The 23,272-nt window shown below is 38.2% G+C and overlaps 2 protein-coding genes across 8 annotated transcripts in view; one reads left to right on the top strand and one right to left on the bottom strand.

The window, feature by feature from the left end:
- The window catches only part of GSTCD (glutathione S-transferase C-terminal domain containing), a 124,910-nt gene extending 113,177 nt beyond the window's left edge, over positions 1-11,733 (bottom strand). The window contains 4 exon segments of the mRNA XM_025465806.3: positions 416-531; positions 534-879; positions 1,654-2,091; positions 11,496-11,733. Of these exon segments, the coding sequence (XP_025321591.2) occupies positions 416-531; positions 534-879; positions 1,654-2,070 (879 nt within the window). The 5' untranslated portion in view covers positions 2,071-2,091; positions 11,496-11,733.
- Positions 11,730-23,272, top strand: part of INTS12 (integrator complex subunit 12) — a 37,850-nt gene continuing 26,307 nt past the window's right edge. For 4 of the 7 annotated variants that reach the window (XM_025465810.3, XM_049104808.1, XM_025465809.3 and 1 more), the window contains exons 1-3: positions 11,730-11,869; positions 20,579-20,652; positions 20,939-21,103. In XM_025465810.3, coding sequence (XP_025321595.1) covers positions 20,948-21,103 — 156 coding nt within the window. In that variant the 5' untranslated portion in view covers positions 11,730-11,869; positions 20,579-20,652; positions 20,939-20,947. Of the gene's footprint in view, positions 11,870-15,886; positions 16,035-20,578; positions 20,653-20,938; positions 21,104-23,272 lie in introns of those variants that run through there. The other 3 variants (XM_049104807.1, XM_025465811.3, XM_035709763.2) reach the window with 2 other exon arrangements.

Here is a 23,272-nt window from a genome sequence, read left to right as displayed (position 1 = left end):
ATAATGTAATTAGTACTTTGACTACTTAATTATAAAATACAGCTGGCATGATTTTTTTAGTATTTTAATACTGGAACTTCCAATATTTGAAGGTAATCAAAAGAGCAATTTGAAATTAATAATTATAACAATTGCCAAAATTTTAGCAACTCAAAACTAGAAGTTATAATTACTAACATTTATTGAGAGCTTACTATATGCCAAACACTTCATGCTTTACACGAATTGTCATTTATTCCTTACACTAATCCTATGAGATAGATACCATTCATTTTTACAGATAAAAAAAATGGAGACAGTTATTAATTCCTTGCCCAGGAACATAATGATAGTAAGAAATGGAATAGAAATGCAAACCTAGGCAATTTCATAGATTGAAACTTATAGTAATGTATCCACTCCTGATAAACCTTACCAAAAAATGATGGATACAAGGCAAGAGCACGATGTCTGCCAAAGTGAAGTACAAGCCCTCTGCAAACACGTGCTCCAGAGGTGGAAGGTCAGAGGCTTTTGCTTTTCTGATGTGAGAGGCTCTCTGTTGGTAGTAGCTGGTTCTTCATGTACTGTGAGCTTTGAGAATGCCACTTTAAGTTCCAGGCTCTTGGATGAAGAGTCCAATTCTTCAGACGTTTCTTGTCTATGCACCTTGTTCTTTGTTTTTTCCTTAGCAAGGGAAGGCCCGACCCCAGCAGCCTTCTGTTGTTTCAGCTTCTGCCGACGGAGTTTGTCATCATTATGCACTCTTACAGGCTCACTAAGCTTTTTCTCTAACTGTAGTATTTCTGCAGGGATAGTTGGGTGCTGGTCAGATTCTTTGAGAAAATTTTCAATAGCTAAAGGGATGGTGAGTTCACATAGCCTGGTCCACTGACTAACCTGTAAAACAAAACAATACAAGAAATGAAAGGAGCCTTTAGTTTCAATATGGCTTGAAGAAAACTTTCTATTGGGAAATAAGACTAGTTTTGACAATTGAAGCCAAGCCATCCCTGGGTTAAGATTTATGGTCTATCAAGGGACATATTACAGTGTTTCAAAAATGCTAACACTAAACAGTTAAAGATTCTTATGCCTGGAATACATGTTATCCTCTTGTATCCTCTTACTGAATAAATCCTTCCTTCCTTAAAGCCTTCAAAGTACATGCACCCCTACCCCTAAAAAAAGTATGGTTTTCAAGGCACTGCTACTTGAGCTCCTGTTCATGTGTAAAATTTCCTTTAAAAGTTCTCAGTTAAAACAAAAGATAAAAAAGAGGGACACCTGGGTGGCTCAGCCGTTGAGAGTCTGCCTTGGCCTCAGGGCATGAGTCCCAGGATCAGTCCCATATCAGGCTTCCTGCAGGGAGCCTGCTTCTCCCTCTGCCTATGTCTCTGCCTCTTTCTATCTCTCATGAATAAATAAATAAAAATTAAAAAAATTTTAAAAAAGTCATTCTCTAAAACCAAGGTCTCCAAACCTCACAAATTAAATGCTGAATTCTTATTTTTCAATGCTGTACTGAAGTACTAGCATACATAAAGGGCTTATTTCATTATTTACTATAGATTTTTTAAGTAAGCAGGATTTTAGTCTCCCACAGAAAGTTAAAATGAATGCTCAAACTGAATGTGTAATCACTTTAAGTAACAAGAGAGCCATCATACTTACTTCAGCACAGGCTTTCAAGCAAGTCTTCTTAAAACCCAGAAGTTCCAAAATCTCTTTCTTGGAGGAGTCAGCTTCATACGATTTCTGGATTATATGTCTCAGTACAACAGCAAGTCCTGCTCTACAGAAATTGTCTGGTTTTTCTACTACTGCAGGTAAACAGCAATTCTGGACTATTGGTGGAAGCTCTTGTCTTGAAATAATCTGTACTTCAACTTCCTGAGGCACTACATTTTCTAGTGAAATATCTCTACTTTCTCCAGTGAGGACTAAGCAAACTTTAAAGATTTTACAGTCACAGTATGACAACAAAAATAAAGTTACAGATGTATGAAGAGGAAAGATGCACCCTTCTATTTGGTGAAAAAAGTCCAAGTATAGGTATTCTTCTTTAAGACTTTTCTTAATGCCTTTCATTTTCTTCTTTTATTGGGTCACCTGCAGCATAAATTGAAGTGGTTATAGGACTTACAGTATTGTAATTTAGAAGCTGAAATAAAAGATGAATATTTTAAAACTTTGTCTAGAAATCAGCAACGATTTGTGATAGATAAAATTCTGCAAGAATTTGTTTCTGAATGCATGGCTTCCAAAAGAAAGATTTCTACCCTGTGCAATTAACTAGTCTCAGGGGGTGATTTTACATCCAGCTCCTTTAAAATAAGCATACCTCAGGTGCTTAGCAATAGAACAGTCCCAATCAAGAAGTGTGATAAGAACAAGAGATTAATAGAATGGGAAATAAATAATCAAGAATCCTAGGAGTTGTCTGGAGAAGCTTTGGCAACACTGGTCTTCCCACACCACTGGTCTTTTATGACTTTACAACACAATAGTCATGAGGAGGTGGAGGATTCATTCCCTCGTGAGAAATGGATTCTCTTAAAGTAAATGGATTTTGATACGATGAGCTATTGCATGCTGAATCACAAGAGAAAAATATTTGAAGTTCCCCATAACTTAGATGCTGATAACTGAGATATCTCAATGTTAACATGTCCAGAAACATTGATCCCTACCTATACCTGCTCATGTATCCTCCCCATCTTGGTTAATGGATAATCATTCTCCTAGCTGCTCAGGCCAAAAATCTGGAGTCATTTTTAATTACTCTTTTCTTTCACACCTCCATAACCAATCCATTATAGACTTATTTTGGCTCTTCAATATATATCAAAAGTGTTTATTTCACAATATCTTCATTGCTTTCACTATAATCCAAGCCACCATCACCTATCTCTGAATTATAGCAATTAATCTTCTAATCCTGCTTTCCATTCTACCTCCCTCTCTATTCTCCATATAGTATCCAAAGGGACCCTCCTAAAAATGGAGTAAGATCACATCGCTACTCTGACAAATAGCTTCCCATCCTACTCAGAGAAAAGGCAAAGCTCTTACAAAGGCCTAAAGATCTCCTTGATCTCATTATTCACTATTCCAGCCAAAGTGACTTGTTATTCCTTTAAAATACTAGGTACATTCCCACCTCTGGCATTTTGCAGTTCTGTCTAGTGCCTGGAACACCCCCTCACCTCTTTCAGGTATTTACTTAAATGTCAGCTTCTCATTAAGATAATCGGTGGCTACTGTATTTAAATTGAAAATCACAACCCCCACCCTCTCTGAAAACACTATTCTATGCTTTTTTTTTCACACTTACCACTGTGGTAACACACTGTATATTTTGCTTCCCACAAATAGAATGTTCTATAAAATAGGAATTTTGTTTTATTTACTACTATGCCTAAAACACTTGATATGTATATATGTGATTTATATATTTATATATATAAATTATGCATATTATATGTAAACATTATAACATTATATATTATATATACCATATATATAAAACATATATAAACATGGCCTGATATATGTATTTTACACGTATGAATACACACGGTTATTTTAAGGATGCAGACATACAGTCTTGAGGTCAAATTACTGATGGGTGTTTTCAAGTCAGATTTCTTAAAAATTTTGTCAATTATGGTAACTGATTTCTACTTTCCTTAGGTCTAAAATTCCCCGTGTTCTGATCCCATAAATCACAATTCCAAAATTAACACTAGATGGCACTCTTTAAAAGCATTCACCATGGAAACCTGTAATAGAAAGACAGTAGAGGAAAAAATTATTTCAAAAGCCTTTAAAAAGTATACTTGCAACTCTTTCAAGTATATTTGAAGTATTAGTGTACTCTGAAATTTAGGAAACTGTTAACATTCTAAATTTCCTTTCAAACTCCTTAGTTATTGTTTCTTTTTAATCAAAAGCAAAACACTTGAGTATCTTTAAGTGTCTCGGTCCTCAGCTCTTTTGTTATTAAAGAACTAATAATTCATTATAACAAAAAGATATAGTTAGTAAATTACTGAGAGAACCTCTTGATCATGCAAGTACTCATTACTGTTTTATATTTCTTTTATTAAAACAGATCTGCACCTTGGTTTGTTACTTCTTTAAAAGATCTCTAGGGGAAAATTATTTCATGTGATTAAAAAGCAACAACTTTTTAACCCATGGGAACCATTTTCTCCTTAGCTTGTCTTTTTTTTTTAAATTTATTTGTACTTACAGTATATTTTAAAACAAAGTATTAAGGGGTGCTTATTAAAGCTCACAGGCAAAAGAGACCACATTTTCTAGGTAATTAATAATTTATTTGAGGAGTTTGCTCCTGTAAATCTATTGCTGATAATTTACTGATCTTCTTAACTCCCTCTGCTGATAGTGGTATACTATAACAGAAGATTCCTAAGTGCTTCAAGAAGCAGATTTGAAAGAAAATGTGATTTATTTCCTCATTTGCCCAGCAGTCTAGGAAATAGTAATTATGAGACTAGTCCTGCTAACTCTTTAAAAAGCCAAACAAAACTGAAAACAATGTCATGCTATTTTACAGCTTGTAATTTAAGAAATATTTTTAAAAATTAGAATAAGTGTATATTTGCCACTTTCCAAGGCCTATAAGAATAAGAACTTTGAGAATAGGCTTTTACATATTCTATAAACTTTTGTCACTGTGAACACTTAATAAATGCTAAATGTCAACAAAATAGAATAGCAATAACCTGCCCATGGAGATATCTAAAAATTAATGAGATGCCGGAGAGAAAATGCAAAGTACTGTTGATTCTTAACATAATTTATTTTTCCAATATAGATGTTGGTGTTTTTTTGTTTTTTTGTTTTTTTTTCCCCTGGGAGATTAAAAATGTTACTTAATGATCTTGGAGTTAAAAAAATTACTCTCCCTGGGCAATTTCTTCCCATTAAATACTAATGTAATTTCTAAAATAAATATTAAATATTAGCAAACCTGTACAAATTTGATGTTTTTGGCTTGTACTATGTGTTTAATTTTTCAAGAGAGTAAAACATAGTTTTTGCTTTAAGTTTGCAACCATCATACTCAAAAGAAACCCCTTTTTCTTCTACATATCTATCTAGAGATTCCTTCTATCATTATTTTTATGTCATGAACTTTAAAAAGGTGGGTACTGTAGAATCATCTTCTGGGTCTCTAGGGTTTGGGCGCAGCTCCTGTTACTCCATATTACATTCCTGCCACACTCAGAAGTAGTGTCATTTGCTTAGCTTTGACAGGTGCCACACTGCAACTACTCCTCAGATAAAGTGAGAAAGCAGCATATAAATCCACAGACTTAGGAGCTGAACAGAGCTAATGGAGTATACTTCTCTTCCCTGGACATGCCAATTTGTTTGGGAATGTTGCACAGGGAATATATAGGTAAAAAAAATTTAAACCTGGTTTCATTACTTGTGAATCTTCAAAGATAAATTTTTTTAAGTAGGTTCCACACTGGGCTTGAACTCATGACCCTGAGATCAAGATATGAGCTGATAATCAAAAATTGGATGCTTAACCAACTGAGCCACCCAGGTGCCCCTTCAAAGATATTTTAAAACATAACTGAAGTAGTCACTGGTTTAACATTTTAGGCATCTACACCATTTTTTTGGTATTCTCATTCTAATTAACATATCTTGGTGTTGATAAATTGAAATATTTCACATATGAAAGGGTAAATGAGCTTCATAGGGTTTTAAAATCTAAAGATATTTTACTATTTCACTTCATGCATATGTTTATATAAAGAAAGACAAAGAAAAAATATAATAAATGTATTGAAAATAAGCATACTTGGGGGCACCCGGGTACCACAGTTAAGTGACCAACTCTTGGTTTTGTTCAGGTCATGAGTCAAAGGTTGTGAGATCCAGCTTTATGCCTGCTCAGCTTATTGAGAAGTCAGCTTGAGTATCTCTCCATCTCCCTCTGCCCTCTCCCCACTCATGCTCATACGCACACATGCTCTCTCTCTCACTCTTTTAAAGCTTAAAAAAAAAAAGAAAAAAGAAAAGCATACTTGGTCAGAAGTTGAAAAAATTTTTTTGAGTTTTGTGTTCAGTTAACGTCTGGATCTGGGGCAACTAAATATTACATGGTGGATAAACAACTAAGTTATATATTACCTAGTACATAAAGACCAAAGAGTACGCCACTGTAACAAAGTATTGTTTTACATCAAATAAATTATCACTGTGCCTGGAATTTAACGGGTGCTAATAAATGTTAAATGACTGAACAAAGAATACAATTCTAATAATATCACATATTTTATTGTCCGCCAACCATGTGCTATAACACATACAACTTTTAAACATTACTTCTAATCCTCACAATCCTTACATTTTAATTCCATTACACAGATGAGAATTGTCCATCAATACTAAAACATTAATTGAATTTATAAAGGGATCTTATCTGAAAATATTTAGGAATAGCTATTTTTCTTATATAAATAGTGCTATTTTATAAACTAAAATTTCAGAAAGTGAAGCATATTGCAATCTTATTGCAGCAACAATTTCACCAAAGTGAAATTCATCAGAAATCATGTTATTCTAAGCAATTGTGCTGGTCTCAGTAATCCTTGATAAAAAACCTCTGTTCTAAAAACAATCATTTGACAATGAAGATTTTTGGTAGCTTCTCCCTAATTCCCTTTATCCGATACTCCACAGACCTCTTAGCATCTGTAGCTCAGTGCTTTGCCCTATTTTCAACTACACTCATTCCTGATTACTGACGTTCAACCTTTTCACCATGCCACACAATAAGATTTTAATAATGCAACTCATTATACTGAATAAAAAGGATCATGAATAAAGGTGAAACAAAAGGATCATGTACTACATGGGATAAAACTGATATTTTTTTTTATTCTGTGCTTTTCATCCTTCCTTTCCTCCTCCCCTCTCCGCTCTTTAAATGCTGGCTAGGGGGCACCAGGGTGGCTCAGTTGGTTAAGGGTCTGACTCTTGATTTCGGCTCATGTCAAGATCTCATGGGTCATGAGATCGAATCCTGCCTCAGGCTCCCCACTCAGTGAGGAGTCTGCTTGAGATTTTCTCTCCCTCTTCTTCTGCCCCTCCTCCTCCTCCCTGCCCCTCTCGTGCACAGGCTCCAGTGCACACTCTCTCTCTAATATATAAATCAATCTTGGGATGTCTGGGTGGCTCAGTGGTTGAGTGTCTGCCTTCAGCTTGGGTCGTGATACCAGAATCCTGGGATCAAGTCTGGCATCAGGCTTCTGTGGAGAGCCTGCTTCTCCCTCTGCCTATGTCTCTGCCTCTCTCTTGTCTCTCTCATGAATAAATAAATAAAATCTTTAAATCAATCTTTAAAAAAATAAATGCTGGTTAGTACTAAATTGATTTCACGATCCATTAATGGGCCAACCCACAATACAACAGTACTATTCTGGTGATCTCCAGTACCACAGGTTAAATATCCTCAATGACTCCTATTTTTATCTCAGTCATATCCTTTCCCTTGAACCTCAACTTCTTACATGCTACTTGCCATCTTCCCTTGGGCATTTTTCTAAACTTGTTCCTCATCCCTTAGTAGTCCCTTTATTGATAAAATGACATCATTCACCCAGACTGGTCAGGTCCTTAATCCTGAAGTCTCACTCATTTTCTCTCCTAAGCTACTATTTCTACCTTTGAAATATATGCTGAATCCAACTTCTTAGTACCGTTACCTAAGTCATCACCAGCTTTAAAGAGACTACTACAAATATCCATTAACAATATTTCCCTACTCTAAAACTAGTCAGGGTGACCTTTAAACATATAAGTCAGTTCACACCCTTCGCTCACAATCATCCAATGGCTTCCCAAAACAGTTAAAATAAATTCCAAATTTCCTACTATGGCTTATGGCTGCCATGACCCTAGCTATCTTTTTTTTTTTTTTTTAAGATTTTATTTATTTATTTATGAGAGACACCGAGAGAGAGGCAGAGACATAGGCAGAGGCAGAAGCAGGACCAATGTGGGATGTGAGACTCGATCTCAGGATGATAACCTGATCCAAAGGTAGATGCTGAGTCACCCAGATGCCTCCCCTAGCTATCCTTTTCTGACCTGACCCTCTACCTCTGCTCCCTCTTGCTCACTCCTCTCCAGCCAGTTCTCCCTACTGTTCTTGAGAGAAGCCAGGCATGTTTCCAATTGAGAATTTTTTGTACTTGCTGTTCCTTATGCCTAGCTTGTTCCTTCATTTCATTGATGTCTCTAAATAGTAACACAAGAGCTATGTGACAACCTGAATAGAAAAAGCACTTCCATCACCTCCTGACCCCTAATCCCCTTTTTTCCTTTATATTATTATCTGACCTATAACTCCAATGCATAGGAGTACCCAAATTTTACTCAAGAAATGAATATACATAAATATCAATAATCATTCTAATGACAATACTATTGAGAACTTTAGTCTTGGTACATTAGCCTCATTAGCCTCATTCTTGACACCATTCTTCCAAATGAATAAATCTATTTTAAGAGCCAACTGTGTATAAATTGAAATGAAGAAACAAGATGACCTCCATAAACTGATTTGGAAAAAGTATCACTTGAATCCATCTAAACTTATAGAGAAAATACAGTTTTTGTATATACCAATAGTCAAGAGAACTAGGAACCTTACTAGAGTCTATATTCTTAACAAGTAGAATAGTTATACACCAAGAAATATAAAGTAATGGCTAAGAGCCTAGACTCTGGAGTTGACTGGGTTCAAATCCTGGTTCTGATATTTAATAGCAATATAAAACTTTTTTGTACCTTAGCTTTCCCATTTATAGTGGGGACAAGAAGATTTACCATATAGTATGCTGTGAGAAACTAACAATGCCTATAATAAATACTAGCTATTATTATTCATTTGTAATTAAAATTCCTTATCCATTAACACTAGTAAACAAATTTTGACTGGCAAGCCACAAATCATGCTGTATATTTCCAAACTTCTCAGTAAAGGTAAGGAATTTATGTGAAAATGAAAAGTTCCCCCCCCCCCCCCACGGCTCCCCACCCCTACAAGTACCGAAAAAACCTGTTAACTATGACAAGAAGTCACACAAGGTAGGATATGTGATACCTTAAGTCTACTTGCATATTAACCGCTTATATTGAACAAAATAGTTCAACAGTTTACAGGTATGAAATTACATTTTTATTAAAGATTAAAATCTGAACTCAAGTTCCTTTGTATGTCAAATGTTCATTATGAATATTGGAACTTAGATTGTGTTTTGTACATTTCACAAAATGGCACAATTTGGTTGCAAATCTCACCTTATTTTCTTACTATCTATATTATATAAAAGCTTGCCCCTACAGAGTTCAATAGCAGCTAACTACCTTGGACGTTAAAGGTTAAAAAAGAAAAAAAGCGGGATCCCTGGGTGGCGCAGCGGTTTAGCGCCTGCCTTTGGCCCAGGGCGCGATCCTGGAGACCCGGGATCGAGTCCCACGTCGGGCTCCCGGTGCATGGAGCCTGCTTCTCCCTCTGCCTATGTCTCTGCCTCTCTCTCTCTCTCTCTCTGTGACTACCATAAATAAATAAAAAATATAAAAAAAAAAAAGAAGAAGAAAAAAAGCTGAGCTGCTTCAGTGCTTATTAGATTATGTAATGTGGGGATACATATAGTTAAGTCCTAGAGGACAGAGTTCAATAATTAAAATGGGCAAAAGGTGAGGGGAAACTGTTTAAAAGTGAAAAAGTTTACAGTAACTTTAGCCATAACAGAAGTGTGTCATCTCTCTAGAGAATCAGAGAATTATCTGCTGCCACAGAATCATAATCCTTGCAGCTAAGCCTGACCTCATAATTAATGGGGACCACAGCATAAAATGCTAACATGTTAGAAACAGAAATGCCTGCAAGCCTGAAATGAAAGCACCGAATCCCCATAGCAAACAATACCTAGGCTGGTTATGATCTAAATGCTTTAAATCCCTGTAGTCTAAGTACTAATCCTAACAGAATTCCGTGGGCTACTTTGAATACTTGATGATAAAAAAAACAATTTATAATAAGGAATGGTATATACTATAGATGTTGTAGTGGACTGGCCTAGAGAATTTAAGTTGCAAGATCTGCTAAATTGTTGCTATGAGAAAGGCTAATTGGATATTCAGTATTTATTTCAAATCACAGGTGATACCAAAGCTACAAAGTAAACACAGGTTGCTGTTGTTTTTAAACTTGATGGGGCCAATATTACAGAAGTTCCAATCTAACTTTGCTTAAAGTAGGCAAACATGTAGAAGTGTAAAATAATAATAATAATAAAATAGATAATCTGATAAAACAATTCTCAAATCTCACCGATCTCATCACAGATTTGTTTTTAAAGTTAGACCTCTTAAAATAATGTCTTCAGGTAGAACTCAAACCTGATTTCACGTTGTGAGTATGCCTTAAGGCAATCCTCTTAGTAGCGTATACTCCCCACCAGGCAGTTAAATTAAAAAAAAAAAAAAAAAACTCAACATGGCTTCAAGTTTGATTTATTAAATATGACAGCAAATCATTCAGTTGTATTTGTAAGAGAATTTATTTTCACAGTATTCAATGACCATGTTTACAAATCGCCACATTCTTGCCAGCTTTTTCATTTTTCTCTAATACTTTTTCTATAGGGAGGCTTGGAAAAAGAACTACGCTATTAAAAATCAATAACTTAGCACAAGATAGATTATCAAACGGTAACATTCAAGAATTTAGGACAAGAAATGGGATCCCGGGCTCAAGAATAAAGGGATTAAAAAACAAGTCACCTCATTCCAAACGAGGTGGAGTTGAGGCGGGAAATACGGGTGTTCGTGAACGTTTCCGAAACCGAAGCAATCTTTCATGCAAGTCAAACTTTCTACTCAAACTCGAACTTGTTTAAGACCGAACTGAAACGCTGCTTTGACAGTGTAAAAGAAAACAGCCGCAAACGACGCAAGTCCTCTGGAGCAACTGTTCAGCAGTCCTCACGTACAACTGCTTTCTCTAACCGGGAAGGCACGGAATAAAATGCTAAGTGTCAAAGAGAGAGGGGGAAGGAAAAAAAAAAAAAAAAGTTAAAGCGTGCCAAAAAGGTCTTAAAGCGACACTTAGCAGCAAACGGCAAACGACTCCACGGACTCCTGCAAAGAGAAGCTGCTCTAGTCCCCATCAGCAGAGGGAGCCACGGGGACTGGCCCTGGGAAACCTGGGAAGGGGCCCGGGGCCCTCCACCAGCTCCCTCAGAGGCTGTGACCGCCCAGGAGGGGCCCAGCGCTGGAGAAAGCTCGGGACACTCACTGCAAGCCCTTGCCTCTCCCGCCCCCCCGCCTCCTCCCCATCCCCGTCTCGCAGCATCAGCCGGGTCGCCTCCGGATGCAAAGAGCAGTCGCGGTGGGGGGGGGGGGGGGGGGGCTCGGGGGGACCGCGGAGTCCGCAGCCTGAGCTCCCTCCTTACCTGGTCGCAGAGGCGCGGCCAGGCAGGGAGGGTGCGTGAGTGTGTCAGCGACACGAGCCGCCTGCGCCTTCCCACCCCGCGTGAGTTTTCCGAGGCAGCTTCTGCGAGTCTTCGCCCACGGACCGCGGGCGGCCAGAGAGGCCGGGAAGGGGCACGCGGCAGGCACGCCGTCTTGGAAACAGCCGCGTCCGCCGTCATTCATAATCCGGCGGACCGGAAGCCGGGGTTACGTCACTTCCCGCCGTGGCACAGCCGAAAACTTCCCCCCTTCACGGCGCGGCAGGAACCTTTGTTTCCCCGTAGTCGGAGCCGGCGAGTTCCGGGAGCGGTTCGGAAGGGGCCCCCGGGAACGGACGGAGCAGCGGGGCGGAGCGGTGAGTTGTGACGAGCTCCCCGGCTCCCAGCCGCCTCTGGGAGGCTCGAGACCTCCGCGAGGGGCGAGGCGGGAGAGGAGCTTCGTGGGGTCTTAGTTCCCTGGCTGCTGAGGGGGCAGCGTCGTCATTGGCGGGCGGCCGCGCGCCCGGGCTGACTGCCCTCTCCCTGCGGCGGGGCGGGGGCGGGGGCGGGGGCGGGGGTGGTGCGGTGCCGAGCCTCCTCCTGCAGTGCTGTGGGCTGGGGCTCTCCGGCTCGGCTCGGCCCGGCCCGGCCCCGGGGACTGGTCCCCGCAGCCCGGTGCCCGACCTTCCCCGCAGGGTTTTGGCGACTTCTCTGGGCAGCTCCCTCCTTCCGCCTCGCCTGTCCTCTCGGACTTGCTCCTCGAAGACCTTCTCCCAGTGCTAGGCCTCCGGTGTCCTGCTTTGATCAAAGGACTGACATCCCTTTTCTGAGCGTCTTCGGCCCCTTTTTTCAGCTTCTCTTGTCACTCGGTTGGTTTGGAGTCGTGGTCCTTCCGCTTCCCCTGCGTTTCCAGACATGTCCCTAAGATATCAGTGTAACCCAGGGCCGAGAATTCAGTAGAGGACTGAAACGGGCAGCAGCTTTAAAAGATTTTTTTTTTAATCTTTTTTTTAAAAAGGCTGTTTTTGCAAGAGCCTCCAAAGACATGAAAGGGCAAAGCTTGCTAGAGCTGGTAGGAGATGGCAACCCTAATATTGCACTCGGTGTGAATAGGTGGTTTCCTTTATCTTGTGTCCTTGCACGTGCAGATGATCAACTCTGGACTTTTTTTTTTTTTTTTTTTTTTTTTGGTTTTATTTATATATTCACACAGAGAGAGGCAGAGACACCGGCAGAGGGAGAAGCAGGCTCCCTGCGCGGAGCCCCATGCGGGGACTCCATCCCAGGACCCCCGGGGTCACAACCTGAGCCAAAGGCAGATGCTCAACCCCTGAGCCACGCAGGTGTCCCAACTCCGGACTGTTTTTTTTAAAAAAAGATTAGCATGTAGAATGAGAAATTGGGGATTTGGGGAAAGCATTGTGAATATCCAGTTTCGGTGGGAAAGATCACAGAAGCCCCAGAAAGTGATTTTTAAATAAAACCTAGTTCATTCACTCAGTAAATATTTTTGAGAGGCTAAGTTTCGAACCCTAGATACATAACTGAATAAAATAAGTTTCTTGCCCTCATGAAGTTACAGTCCAGTGTAATTAATGAAGGTAAAGCCAGGTAAAGGATTGGGAAGAGAGTGAGTACTGCAGAGAGGAACATTGTACAAGTCTCTAGTCATCAAAGAGGTGACTTTTGTTTATGTTTCTTTTACTGTTGCTTTTTTGATGTTTGAGAGGTTTGGTGGAGGCGCAGGAGGTACAGGGAAGATGGGTTTGCGTTTCTTACTGCTCTTTGCAAAGGGACTTTGTAAATTGGTTAGAATTGTGTAGGAGGGAAAAGACCATTACACTTTACTTTGATCCCTAATAATTCTAATAGCTGTTATTTTATGGTACTTTGCAAGGTAGCCATGTGATAGTAAAAAAGAAATGTAGAGTCTCCTCCCTTAAAGTACTCAATAGTTTTATAGGGAATATAACTCTTGTGCAAAACAACAACAAAAGTATGGCTCAAGGTAGAAAGTCCTAGTACCACGAGAAAGCAGTATGATGTATCCTGGGAGGGAGAGATTTTTAGTAGTGTTTGGGATGGATAAGGACACACCAGCAGTGAAGAATCCACATGAGAAATAATATTTGAACATAAAATTTAGACATCTAAAAAATGGGTAAAAAGCTTCCCGGACAGAGAAAAAATAAGCAGAGGTGTCAAGACAAGCGAATGGCTCTTCTGTATAAGAATTAAGTTTTTGTGCCAGTGAGAGTCTTTTCAGAATTGGGCTTTATTTTGAAGACAGTAGGAAGTTTTAATTTTTTTGAAGATTTTATTCATTCTTGAGAGACAAGAGAGACCTAGGCAGAGGGAGAAGCAGGTTTGCAAGGAGCCCAGTGTGGGACTTGATCTCAGATCGCGGGATCACGCCCTGAGCCAAAGACGTCTAGGCATCCCAGGAAGTTTTAATTTTTGAGGAAGAAAATGAAAAAGAAAGAAGAAATGTGTTTTGGGAACATGAGTATAGCTGTAGTGCTGAAGTCAAGGAGAATAGCTACATTACTGCTATACCACAAAACTTAAAAGACATGAATTGGAGTAGTAGCAGTGGAAGTGAAAAATGGAACAAATGTGAGGAATGTTGCAAAGTACCATAGGGAAGGCCTACTGATTTTTTGGTTATACAGAATAAGAGAGGATTTAGTGAGGGAAGGATTTAGGCCTCAGACTAGATTAGCAGAGAGTTGTGTCATTCATTGAAAAAGTACAGGACAAACTTTTGGGAGAAAGTATTCATAATCTCAATTTTAGCCATAACTGAATTTGAGATACCATTAGGGCAACCAGGTAGACATATCTACTAAGCAATTGGAAATGTGGGATTTGAGCCTAAGTGAGATTGGTGTGGTGATAAAAATGAAATCATCTGCCTAGAGATGGTAGTTAAAAACATGATCTATAGAAGATAACCAAGGAAGAGATTGGAAGCAGAACTAAAGAAGATAAAGACAGATACTTGGATAATACCAAGAGTGACAGAGCTGAGGATAAACCAGAGTAAGAGTTGTCAAGAGATAGAAGAGGAAAAACCAGAAAAGCTAAATGTAATAGAAATCAAGGAGAAAGTTTTTAACTGAAGAAGTGAATAGTATGTGTTCACTTGGCCAGCATTTAATGAATACCTGCTACCTGCCAGGCATTCTGCTACGCACATAGCTAACAGGAATAGGAAAATCAATCCAGTGCTGGTTGTCATGGAATTTACATTCTAGTGAGAAAGATCTGTTCACATAATTAGCAGTGTAGTTACGATTACAAATAAGTGCAGGATGTTTGGGTACCATGTAACAGTAAGACTTCTTGTTTTGTTGGGGGAAATGTGAAAAAAAAAAAGAGATATGAAGGGTGAGTAAGATGGGACACTTTTTACTGAAGTGCTGAGGGAAGAAAGAGTAAGTATGGGAGGTTGACAGACTTGAACTAAGTTATGTGGCTACAACAGAGAATGGGAATAGCCTGAGATACTTAGTAACATTTAATGAATGTGTACTCTGTGCTAGATACTCTTGTAACTACTTTGCAAGTATTACCAGATCTTGTAGGGCATTAGAAACTTTGTTAAGGATGTTGTTCTTTAACCTCTGGACAGAGAGAGGTGAAAAGAACATTTTCACCAAGTGAGTGATATAGAAAGATGGGGACAAGGAGGGGGACAAGAGTGGTTGTGGGAAGACTGATTAAGCTATTATGGCAGGCCAGACAATGGATGATGGTAGCTTGGTTTAGGGTGGTGGTAGTAAGGTTTAAAAAAGGCATATTACTCAGCCATTAGAAACGACAAATACCCACCATTTGCTTCGACGTGGATGGAACTGCAGGGTATTATGCTGAGTGAAGTAAGTCAATCGGAGAAGGACAAACATTATATGGTCTCATTCATTTGGGGAATATAAAAAATAGTGAAAGGGAATAAAGGGGAAAGGAGAAAAAATGAGTGAGAAATACCAGAAAGGGAGACAGAACATGAGAAACTCCTAACTCTGGGAAATGAACAAGGGGTGGTAGAAAGGGAGGTAGGTGGGGGGGTGGGGGTGACTGGGTGACGGGCACTGAGGGGGGCACTTGATGGGATGAGTACTGGGTGTTATTCTATATGTTGGTAAATTGAACACCAATAAAAAATAAAAAAATAATAAAAAATAAAATACACATAAAAATGTCAATTAAAAAAAAGAAAAGAAGGGATCCCTGGGTGGCAAAGCGGTTTAGCACCTGCCTTTGGCCCAGGGCGCGATCCTAGAGACCTGGGATCGAATCCCACGTCAGGCTCCCGGTGCATGGAGCCTGCTTCTCCCTCTGCCTGTGTCTCTGCCTCTCTCTGTCTCTCTCTCTGTGTGACTATCATAAATAAATAAAAAATTAAAAAAATAAAAAAATAAAAAGGCGGATTAATTTGAGATATATTTAGGCGGTTTGGTGACTGAATACTTGGGCTGGGTGGGGGGATGAAGTAGGAGAAGTTCAAGTGGATACTCAGATTCTGGCTGGAGCAATGGGGTGAGTATCATTTGAGAAAGGGAATCCTAAGAGATCTGATTGGAGACAAAGAGGTTATGAGTGGCTCTATTAGGCACATGTTGAATAGGAGGCACCAGTGAGACAGCCAAGTCAAGCTGGCAGTTGGATCTTGGGAGAGATGGATGGGCTGGGGAAATAAATTTATAATCAGTGGCAAAAGGGTCTAGATCAAATTGTCTAGGGCAGTAATTCTCAAACTTTACAGTGGATCAGAATCAGCTAGAAGGTTTAATACAGATTCTGGACCCACTCCCAGAGTTTCTTCTTCAGTTGATCTCATGGTAGAGACCAAGAGTTTGCATTTCCAACAGTTTCCTAGGTAATGTCTGTGCTGCTGATCCAGGTATCACATGCAGAGTGAGACAAAAAGAGACCCAGAACCTAATCTTGAGGAACTTATTTAAGTTGAAGTGGAATAGGAACCTACAAAAAGACTAAGAAAAAAGTAGGAGGAGAAAACAAGATTTATTATATTTATCTAAAGCTATGAATACTTTGGTAAGAACATGGAATGATAGGACAAAGGCCAAATTGCAGGAAATGCAGCATAAATAGAAGAATGAAGAAAGGGAACATAGAATGAGAATGACTATCTGAGGAAGTTTTGGTATAAAATGAAGAAGACAGGGTACAAGAGGCTTGAATATATTTAAATGTTAATGAAAAGATGCTGGTAGAAAGGGGTTGTGATGGTGGGCTGTAGAGAAGTCCTAGTAAATAATCCACAGTGCAGGGTCCAGGTGGAGAAGGAAAAGGTAGGATCCAGGTACAGGTAGTAGTACATGGAGAGCCACCTTTTCATTTATCAGGTGGGGAAAGGAAAGGATAGGTACAGATAAGTTAGTAGATGATTTAGTGTCTCTCTGACAGCTTCTGTTTTCTCTGTGAAGTCCGCTAATACATCTGCTGAGATAGGGTAGCAGTTTCAAGGAAAATGGAAAGTGTAACTGGTCTTGGCAAAAAGTAGGGAAGTGAGTTGACAAGAGAAGCATGACAAGATTGCTAAACTGTGTAGAGTGCTTAGAGAAGACTGGTGAGTCTGAACATACAGTGTGTGTATTCCTCTCCTCTGCACTTAGTTTGGGTGCAGTCAGGGAGAAGGTAAATAGCAGGATGGTTGGCTACAGAGTAGATGAAACCATAGGACTGTAGAACAAGGGTGCTTAGGAAAGAGAGTCTTTGAAAGGCTGGACCTTGGAATATGTGCTGGAAGAGATGTAAAATGACAGACTGAAAATAAATCAATAAGGAAAAAGAGATGGAGAAAAGAGATCATTGTTTATTAGTTGGAAATTTCTGTGTTATAAGCATTTGCCATAGATGATTCCTACTATGAGCTAAGAATTCATTCCTACCAGTACCACTACTACCATATTCCTAGGTCATTGGCATTTTTAAAACAGTAATTGCTAATTTTCTGACTTTTTTTTTTAAAGCAATACCTAGATTTTAAATTAAACCTACATTTAAAGAATTAAGTTTCTTTCATGTGTCTATATCTATATACATATATATGTATATTAATACACACACACAGGACTTTTTTTTCTTGAATTCTGATCTTCAGTAAGAGTGATATGGCTTTTTTCCAGTCTGTTTTGATCATGGATTTTGGAATATACAGGGAAGGAATTGTATAAAAGTAATATCGTTTGGTGTAACTCCAGAGAAATATTTTTGGAAATAATAAAGGAGATATTTGATAAATTAGTTGCTGACCTCTTTGAGGATATCAATAGATGAAAAATAAATTTTATTATGTGTGCATTTGCCAGTAAAAAAGGAGAATAGAAACCAGAGAAGACAATAGAAAAAGGGTGAAGGGAAGGTAAAATAGAAAACTAAAATATAAAGAATAAAACACATAACTATGAATGTTGTATTTTAGGCCCAACTACTGTTTTCTCTGTGATGAAGGAAAGACTTGGAGCAAGGAGGTACCATTATTGGACAAAGCAGGGGGAACAAGGAACTGGAGGCTTCTATAAATTCAAAGTGCAGGTGGAATGGGAAGAAAGAAATGGGGCAAAAAACCAACCAAACAAAAAACCCAAAAGGAGGGTTGACCTGGTACCCTGAAGAGGCTTCTGGATCAGAAGAGTGGAAGAGATAGAATGATGGAAGATTATAGTCAAAAAGGAGAATAGTTGTAGCTAGTTTCAGGTTTCAGTGGCTGAAGATGAAGCTCCTGGAGGGCTGAAGATCCAAGTAAACTGAGTGCAAGAAGCTAGAGAAGATCATCAATATAGATGCAATTTTAGCATTGCCAAATATGAAGATAGGGAAGAGGAAGAAAATGAGCATGATTCCATACTTAGCAACTTTGAAGGTGCAGGTGTATATTTCAAGGAAAGATGATGATGAATGGTGGTCATGGAATGTTTTTCCAAAAACAGCAGTATGGAATTAGGTCTCCATAGACCTCTTTGCTCTTTCAATACAAAGTTAAAGGAACACCATTTGGGAGATGGTGGTAAAAAGGTGATGTCAAGGGGAAATAGCAAAGGTAAAAGGATAGAAGGAGCGCTTGAGAAAAAAAGTAGAAAAATAGGGGAATATATTGGTAATGATTGGGGGCTAGAAGATGATGGGCAGCTAGCAATGAAGTTAATGTGGGGAGCGAGAGAAGATCTGAGCTGATAGTACTGGGTGGCTTCTCAAGGGAAAGGTAGTATGTACCATAAAGCAGCCTTGATGTATACATAATAGGGAAAGGGAAACTAGAAGTTGCTAGATAGACAAAAGCAGTGGCCTTCAAACTTGTTTCATTATTCCATGTGTATAAAATTGAGCATACTTCATATATATGTTAGTTACCAATTATATGCATATACTACTATCATTCTGCATACTAAAAGCTTATTTTTTTAATTAAAAATTCTCACATTTTTCTTCCCGTATATTCCATTATGAAAACCACTGGGTTGGAGGGACATGTTAGTAATTTAGGACATGGGTACAAATCGTGTTCAGGTTTATAATTGCAGGGTTGTATAAAAAGAACTGACTTAAAGGTTCCAATTGGAATGTTAGTGTGATGATACTACTTCTATAGTTTTATAATCTACATGCTGACTCTTGTCACCTAATCTGTAATGCAAACCTTTTGTATGTGATTATGGAAATACATAACAGTAAACACTTCTGGTTGTCAGCATAGAATTTCAAGTAATGATTTTTCTAGCATATTAAAGGGAGTCTTCTAAGTATTAACCCTTTGGTCAGCCTCATAAAACACATTGTTCTGGGTGAGTAAACACTATGGTCTTTAGCCATAAAAAGTTAGGCCAATAAAAAGATTAGGCTGTATTCCCCTTGAGCACTCAGGAGGAATGACAGGTTTATTCTTTTCATCATGGACATTTTAGTGGGGAATTGTTTTCTCCTGAGAATATGTATAGTGACCAGCCTATACCTGAGTAAATTTAAAAATAACCTTTCTGTACCTATTATCTATATGTGATGTATAGAATAATACAATTTTAAGAAGTGACAGAGGTTGTGTCTCGATTTTCATTAAATTACTAGTACAGCTATTTGAGATAGGTTATTTTTCTTTTAGTATTGGCTTTTGGATTCATGAATGATTCAAATATTTTAGTAGAGCACAGAATTTGACAATTATTCTGAGGCTATCAGATAGGTAGCTAATACTTTCTTGAAAACTTTAAAAAAAAAAAAGCGTAAGAGTGTCAGTGTGTGTGTGTATGTGTGTGTATTTCCTGTCAAAGTTGTAGAGGAATTGGGGAGAAGTAGAAGGGTAAGGAACAACAAAATTCATTTTCAGTCGGAACTTTCATATGCCAAGATTCAACCTACAGTAAGTTTTAATGGCTTTATAAACCCCTGAAAATGAGAGATTACTGTGGAATTTGCTGACAGATCCATAACTCTAACAGTGCAAGTGTGTTGCATTATTACAATATTAACCTGAAGGATAGAAGACAACTTCAAGCCCTAGAATATTGATCAAAGGATTGAACACAAAGTATACACTTTTATTTTAATAATTCCTTGCCTGGAGAAGTATTTGAAAAAGTGACACAAGAAGTAGAATCACACGATAGCATTGGTATTAACTGAAAACAAAACTTTTTAATGTTTTGTTTTGTTTTTAAGGAATTTCATAAGCCTTTGATGTACATCTTCACTATATTTCAAGCTTCTAATGACACAGAGCATTACCGTAGGTCCTATGGGGAGATTTTATATCATATATATAAATATATATGTATAATTTTATTTATAATTTATAGTAGTTATGGTACCATTCCTCAGAAACCTTGCTAAAAATAGGTTAATGCACGAGATACCACAATCTAAGTGTGATCCAATAAGATTATCATTAGAATGTTTTCTGAGGCATTCAAGTTTGGAGCTGAGGACTAAGGAGATTAAAAAAATACATAGTTGAAATTAAAGCTGTAGCAGTGACCTTTATAGCTCATCACTTGGTGCTTCCTCTAACCATTGCCCTCCTGTGATACCTCATCCCCACCAATTTTTTTTTCTTTTTTTGGCAGTGGAAATCAGGTTTGAGAGAAGAAATTTTGATGTCAGCTAGACCTAAACACATCAAATTCCTGTATACTGAACTGTAAGTGTATATTTTAAAACAGGAGGGGGCTCTGTGGCAGGGAAGAGTTTATCTGGATTTAAAATTTAGCCATGGATATGAATACGTACAAAACTGATCATGTTCTTGCTTCGGGGAAAAAGAATTTGGTAGGGAAAACAAAGACATTTACTTTTTTCCTGTAATAACCTTTTAGACATTTCATATTTTGTATCTTGGGCACAATATTGCCTATTATAAATAAAAGAATAAAATAGATAACTGTTCATTGTCTTTAATTCCCCCCTCCCCTTTCTTTTTTCTTCAGGTGTTTGCAATGGCTGCTACCGTGAACTTGGAACTTGATCCCATTTTTTTGAAAGCACTAGGCTTCTTACATTCAAAGAGTAAGGATTCTGCTGAAAAGCTCAAGGCACTGCTTGATGAATCATTGGCTCGAGGCATTGATTCAAGTTATCGTCCATCTCAAAAGGTACCTACATGAATAAAAAACTTGGGGGTGAGTTTTGTAAGGCCAATAGTAGAATAGTATTAATATTTAGACCATCTCAAAACAGTCTCCTGGCCAAAATAATCTTTCCTTAAGGGTTGAAGGAATTATATTGTTTAGTGTTCTTTTCTTCCTTCATGCTTTCAGAGAACTGTTACACTACGTAGAAAAGTTAGCTGGGTGGGAGGGATATTCTCTTCTACTAGTTTTTGTGTAGAGAAACCCACTTATTTACTTATTTATTTTTTATTTGATTTAATTTCTAATTCTTTAGGATCAAAACATTTTTTAAGCAACTGGCTGAAACTATAACTTATAATTATCCTTTAATGTTTTGTGGGCAAAAATCATGAAGTGAAAGGACAGGGATTTTGCAATGAAGTGAATTGGATATGGGTAGGGTAATTTAAGGGAAAAAGGATGTGTGGATAAATTGTGAGAACTATGTGGCTTCAATTTTGATAGTAACAAAGCTTTATGTGAAAAGAATATACATTTTGGTACTCTATGCTGACAAATTGAATTTAAATAAAATTTTTAAAAAATTCTCTAAAAAAAAAAAAAAAAAAAAGAAGAAACATTTTGTACCCAAACCTGTTTTAAATCCCAGCTTGCCTCTTATTAGTTGTGTGGTAGTAGATGCTATATCCTGAACATTTATTGTGTTTCAGGCACTTTTCTGCCTGGTGTATGTGTATAATTAATTTTAACTGTGATAATGATTCTTTAAGATAGTATTATTTATTTTTAAAAATAAGGAAACTGATGGGTGTCTGAGTGGTTCAGTCATTTAAGTGTCTGACTTTGGCTCAGGTCATGATCTCAGGGTCCTGGGATCAAGCCCCACGTAGGGTTCCCTGCTCAGTAGAGAATCTGCTTGTTACTCCGCCCTTACCCCTGTTCATGCTCTCGCTCTCTCCCAATAAATAAATAAAATCTTTAAAACTGAGGTGCATAGTAACTTTTTTTCAGCCAGCCCCTATTTTCTATATTAGTAGAATGGGGATAATAAGAATTACCTTGCAAAATTGTGAAAATTAACAGAACATAAAGTATGTAAGTCACTTAGTATAGTATCTCCCTGGTACATAATAGGCTTTTCATGAATGGCAGCTTTTACTATATTCTATAATGCATAATACATTCTTTCAGACCTTTCTAAAGCTCTAGAGCCCTGAAACTCCAAGTTACCCAGGTCTTGGACCTACATACCAAACTGAGAAAGGGAAAACAACTACATCACTAGCTCAGTCTAATCCCCAATCTCAAGCTAAAGACAGGCCCAGATCCCAGATTCAGCAGCCAAATCCCAGACCCAGTGCCCAAGTAAACAGTGGTATTTTGCCCCCAGTCTCCTTTCAACACAAGCTCTTGTATTCTCAAGCCTTTTTACTGTCTTTTGAATAGTAGAGCCAATGTGTCATTATTTCTTCTACCATCCTCATTCTGGTAGGTTCAAGGAGTTCCAACTCACCAAATTATACAACTCCACACAATACACTAGTAAGTTCATTCTGCTCTGGATATTGATACTATCTCAACAAGAAAAAATTATTATTACTAAAGAAACAATACTGTATTTTGAGATTCTAAAACAGAAGGAAGTTCATCTGTTAAAGTACACAAGAAGTTTAATTAAAAAGCTTCCTGTCCTTAGATTTCTAACTGGAGTTACTTTTGATCAACTTAAGAGAAAATACTCTGTTAGGTACTTAAAAGGTATAGATTCACTTAATTGTAGCCTTTAGCTGTCCCATTTCTATCTCTAGAGTAAAAATCACTTGGAGGCAGTGGTATGCTTACAAATATTAACAACTCACTAAATAAAGTTTCAACATAAAAATTGGTTGATATTTTCATTCGCATCATTGAATAAGTTGAATCTGAATGAACTGAGAGCCACCTGTGTGGCTTAGTCAGTTAAGCATTGATCAAGGTCAACTCTTGATCTCAGCTCAGGTCTTGATCTCAGGATTGTGAGTTCAAGCCTCGAGTTGGGCTCTGTGCTGAGCATGGAGTCTGCTTATTAAAAAAGAAAAAGAAAGAGAGAGAGAGAGAGAGAGAGAGAAGAAAGAAAGGAAGGAAGGAAGGAAGGAAGGAAGGAAGGAAGGAAAGAAAAAGAAGGAAAGAAGGAAGAAGGAAGGAGAAAGA

Source organism: Canis lupus, chromosome 32, assembly GCF_003254725.2.
Source record: "Canis lupus dingo isolate Sandy chromosome 32, ASM325472v2, whole genome shotgun sequence".
NCBI lineage: Eukaryota > Metazoa > Chordata > Mammalia > Carnivora > Canidae > Canis > Canis lupus.
This window is presented reverse-complemented; position numbering and strand designations above follow the sequence as displayed.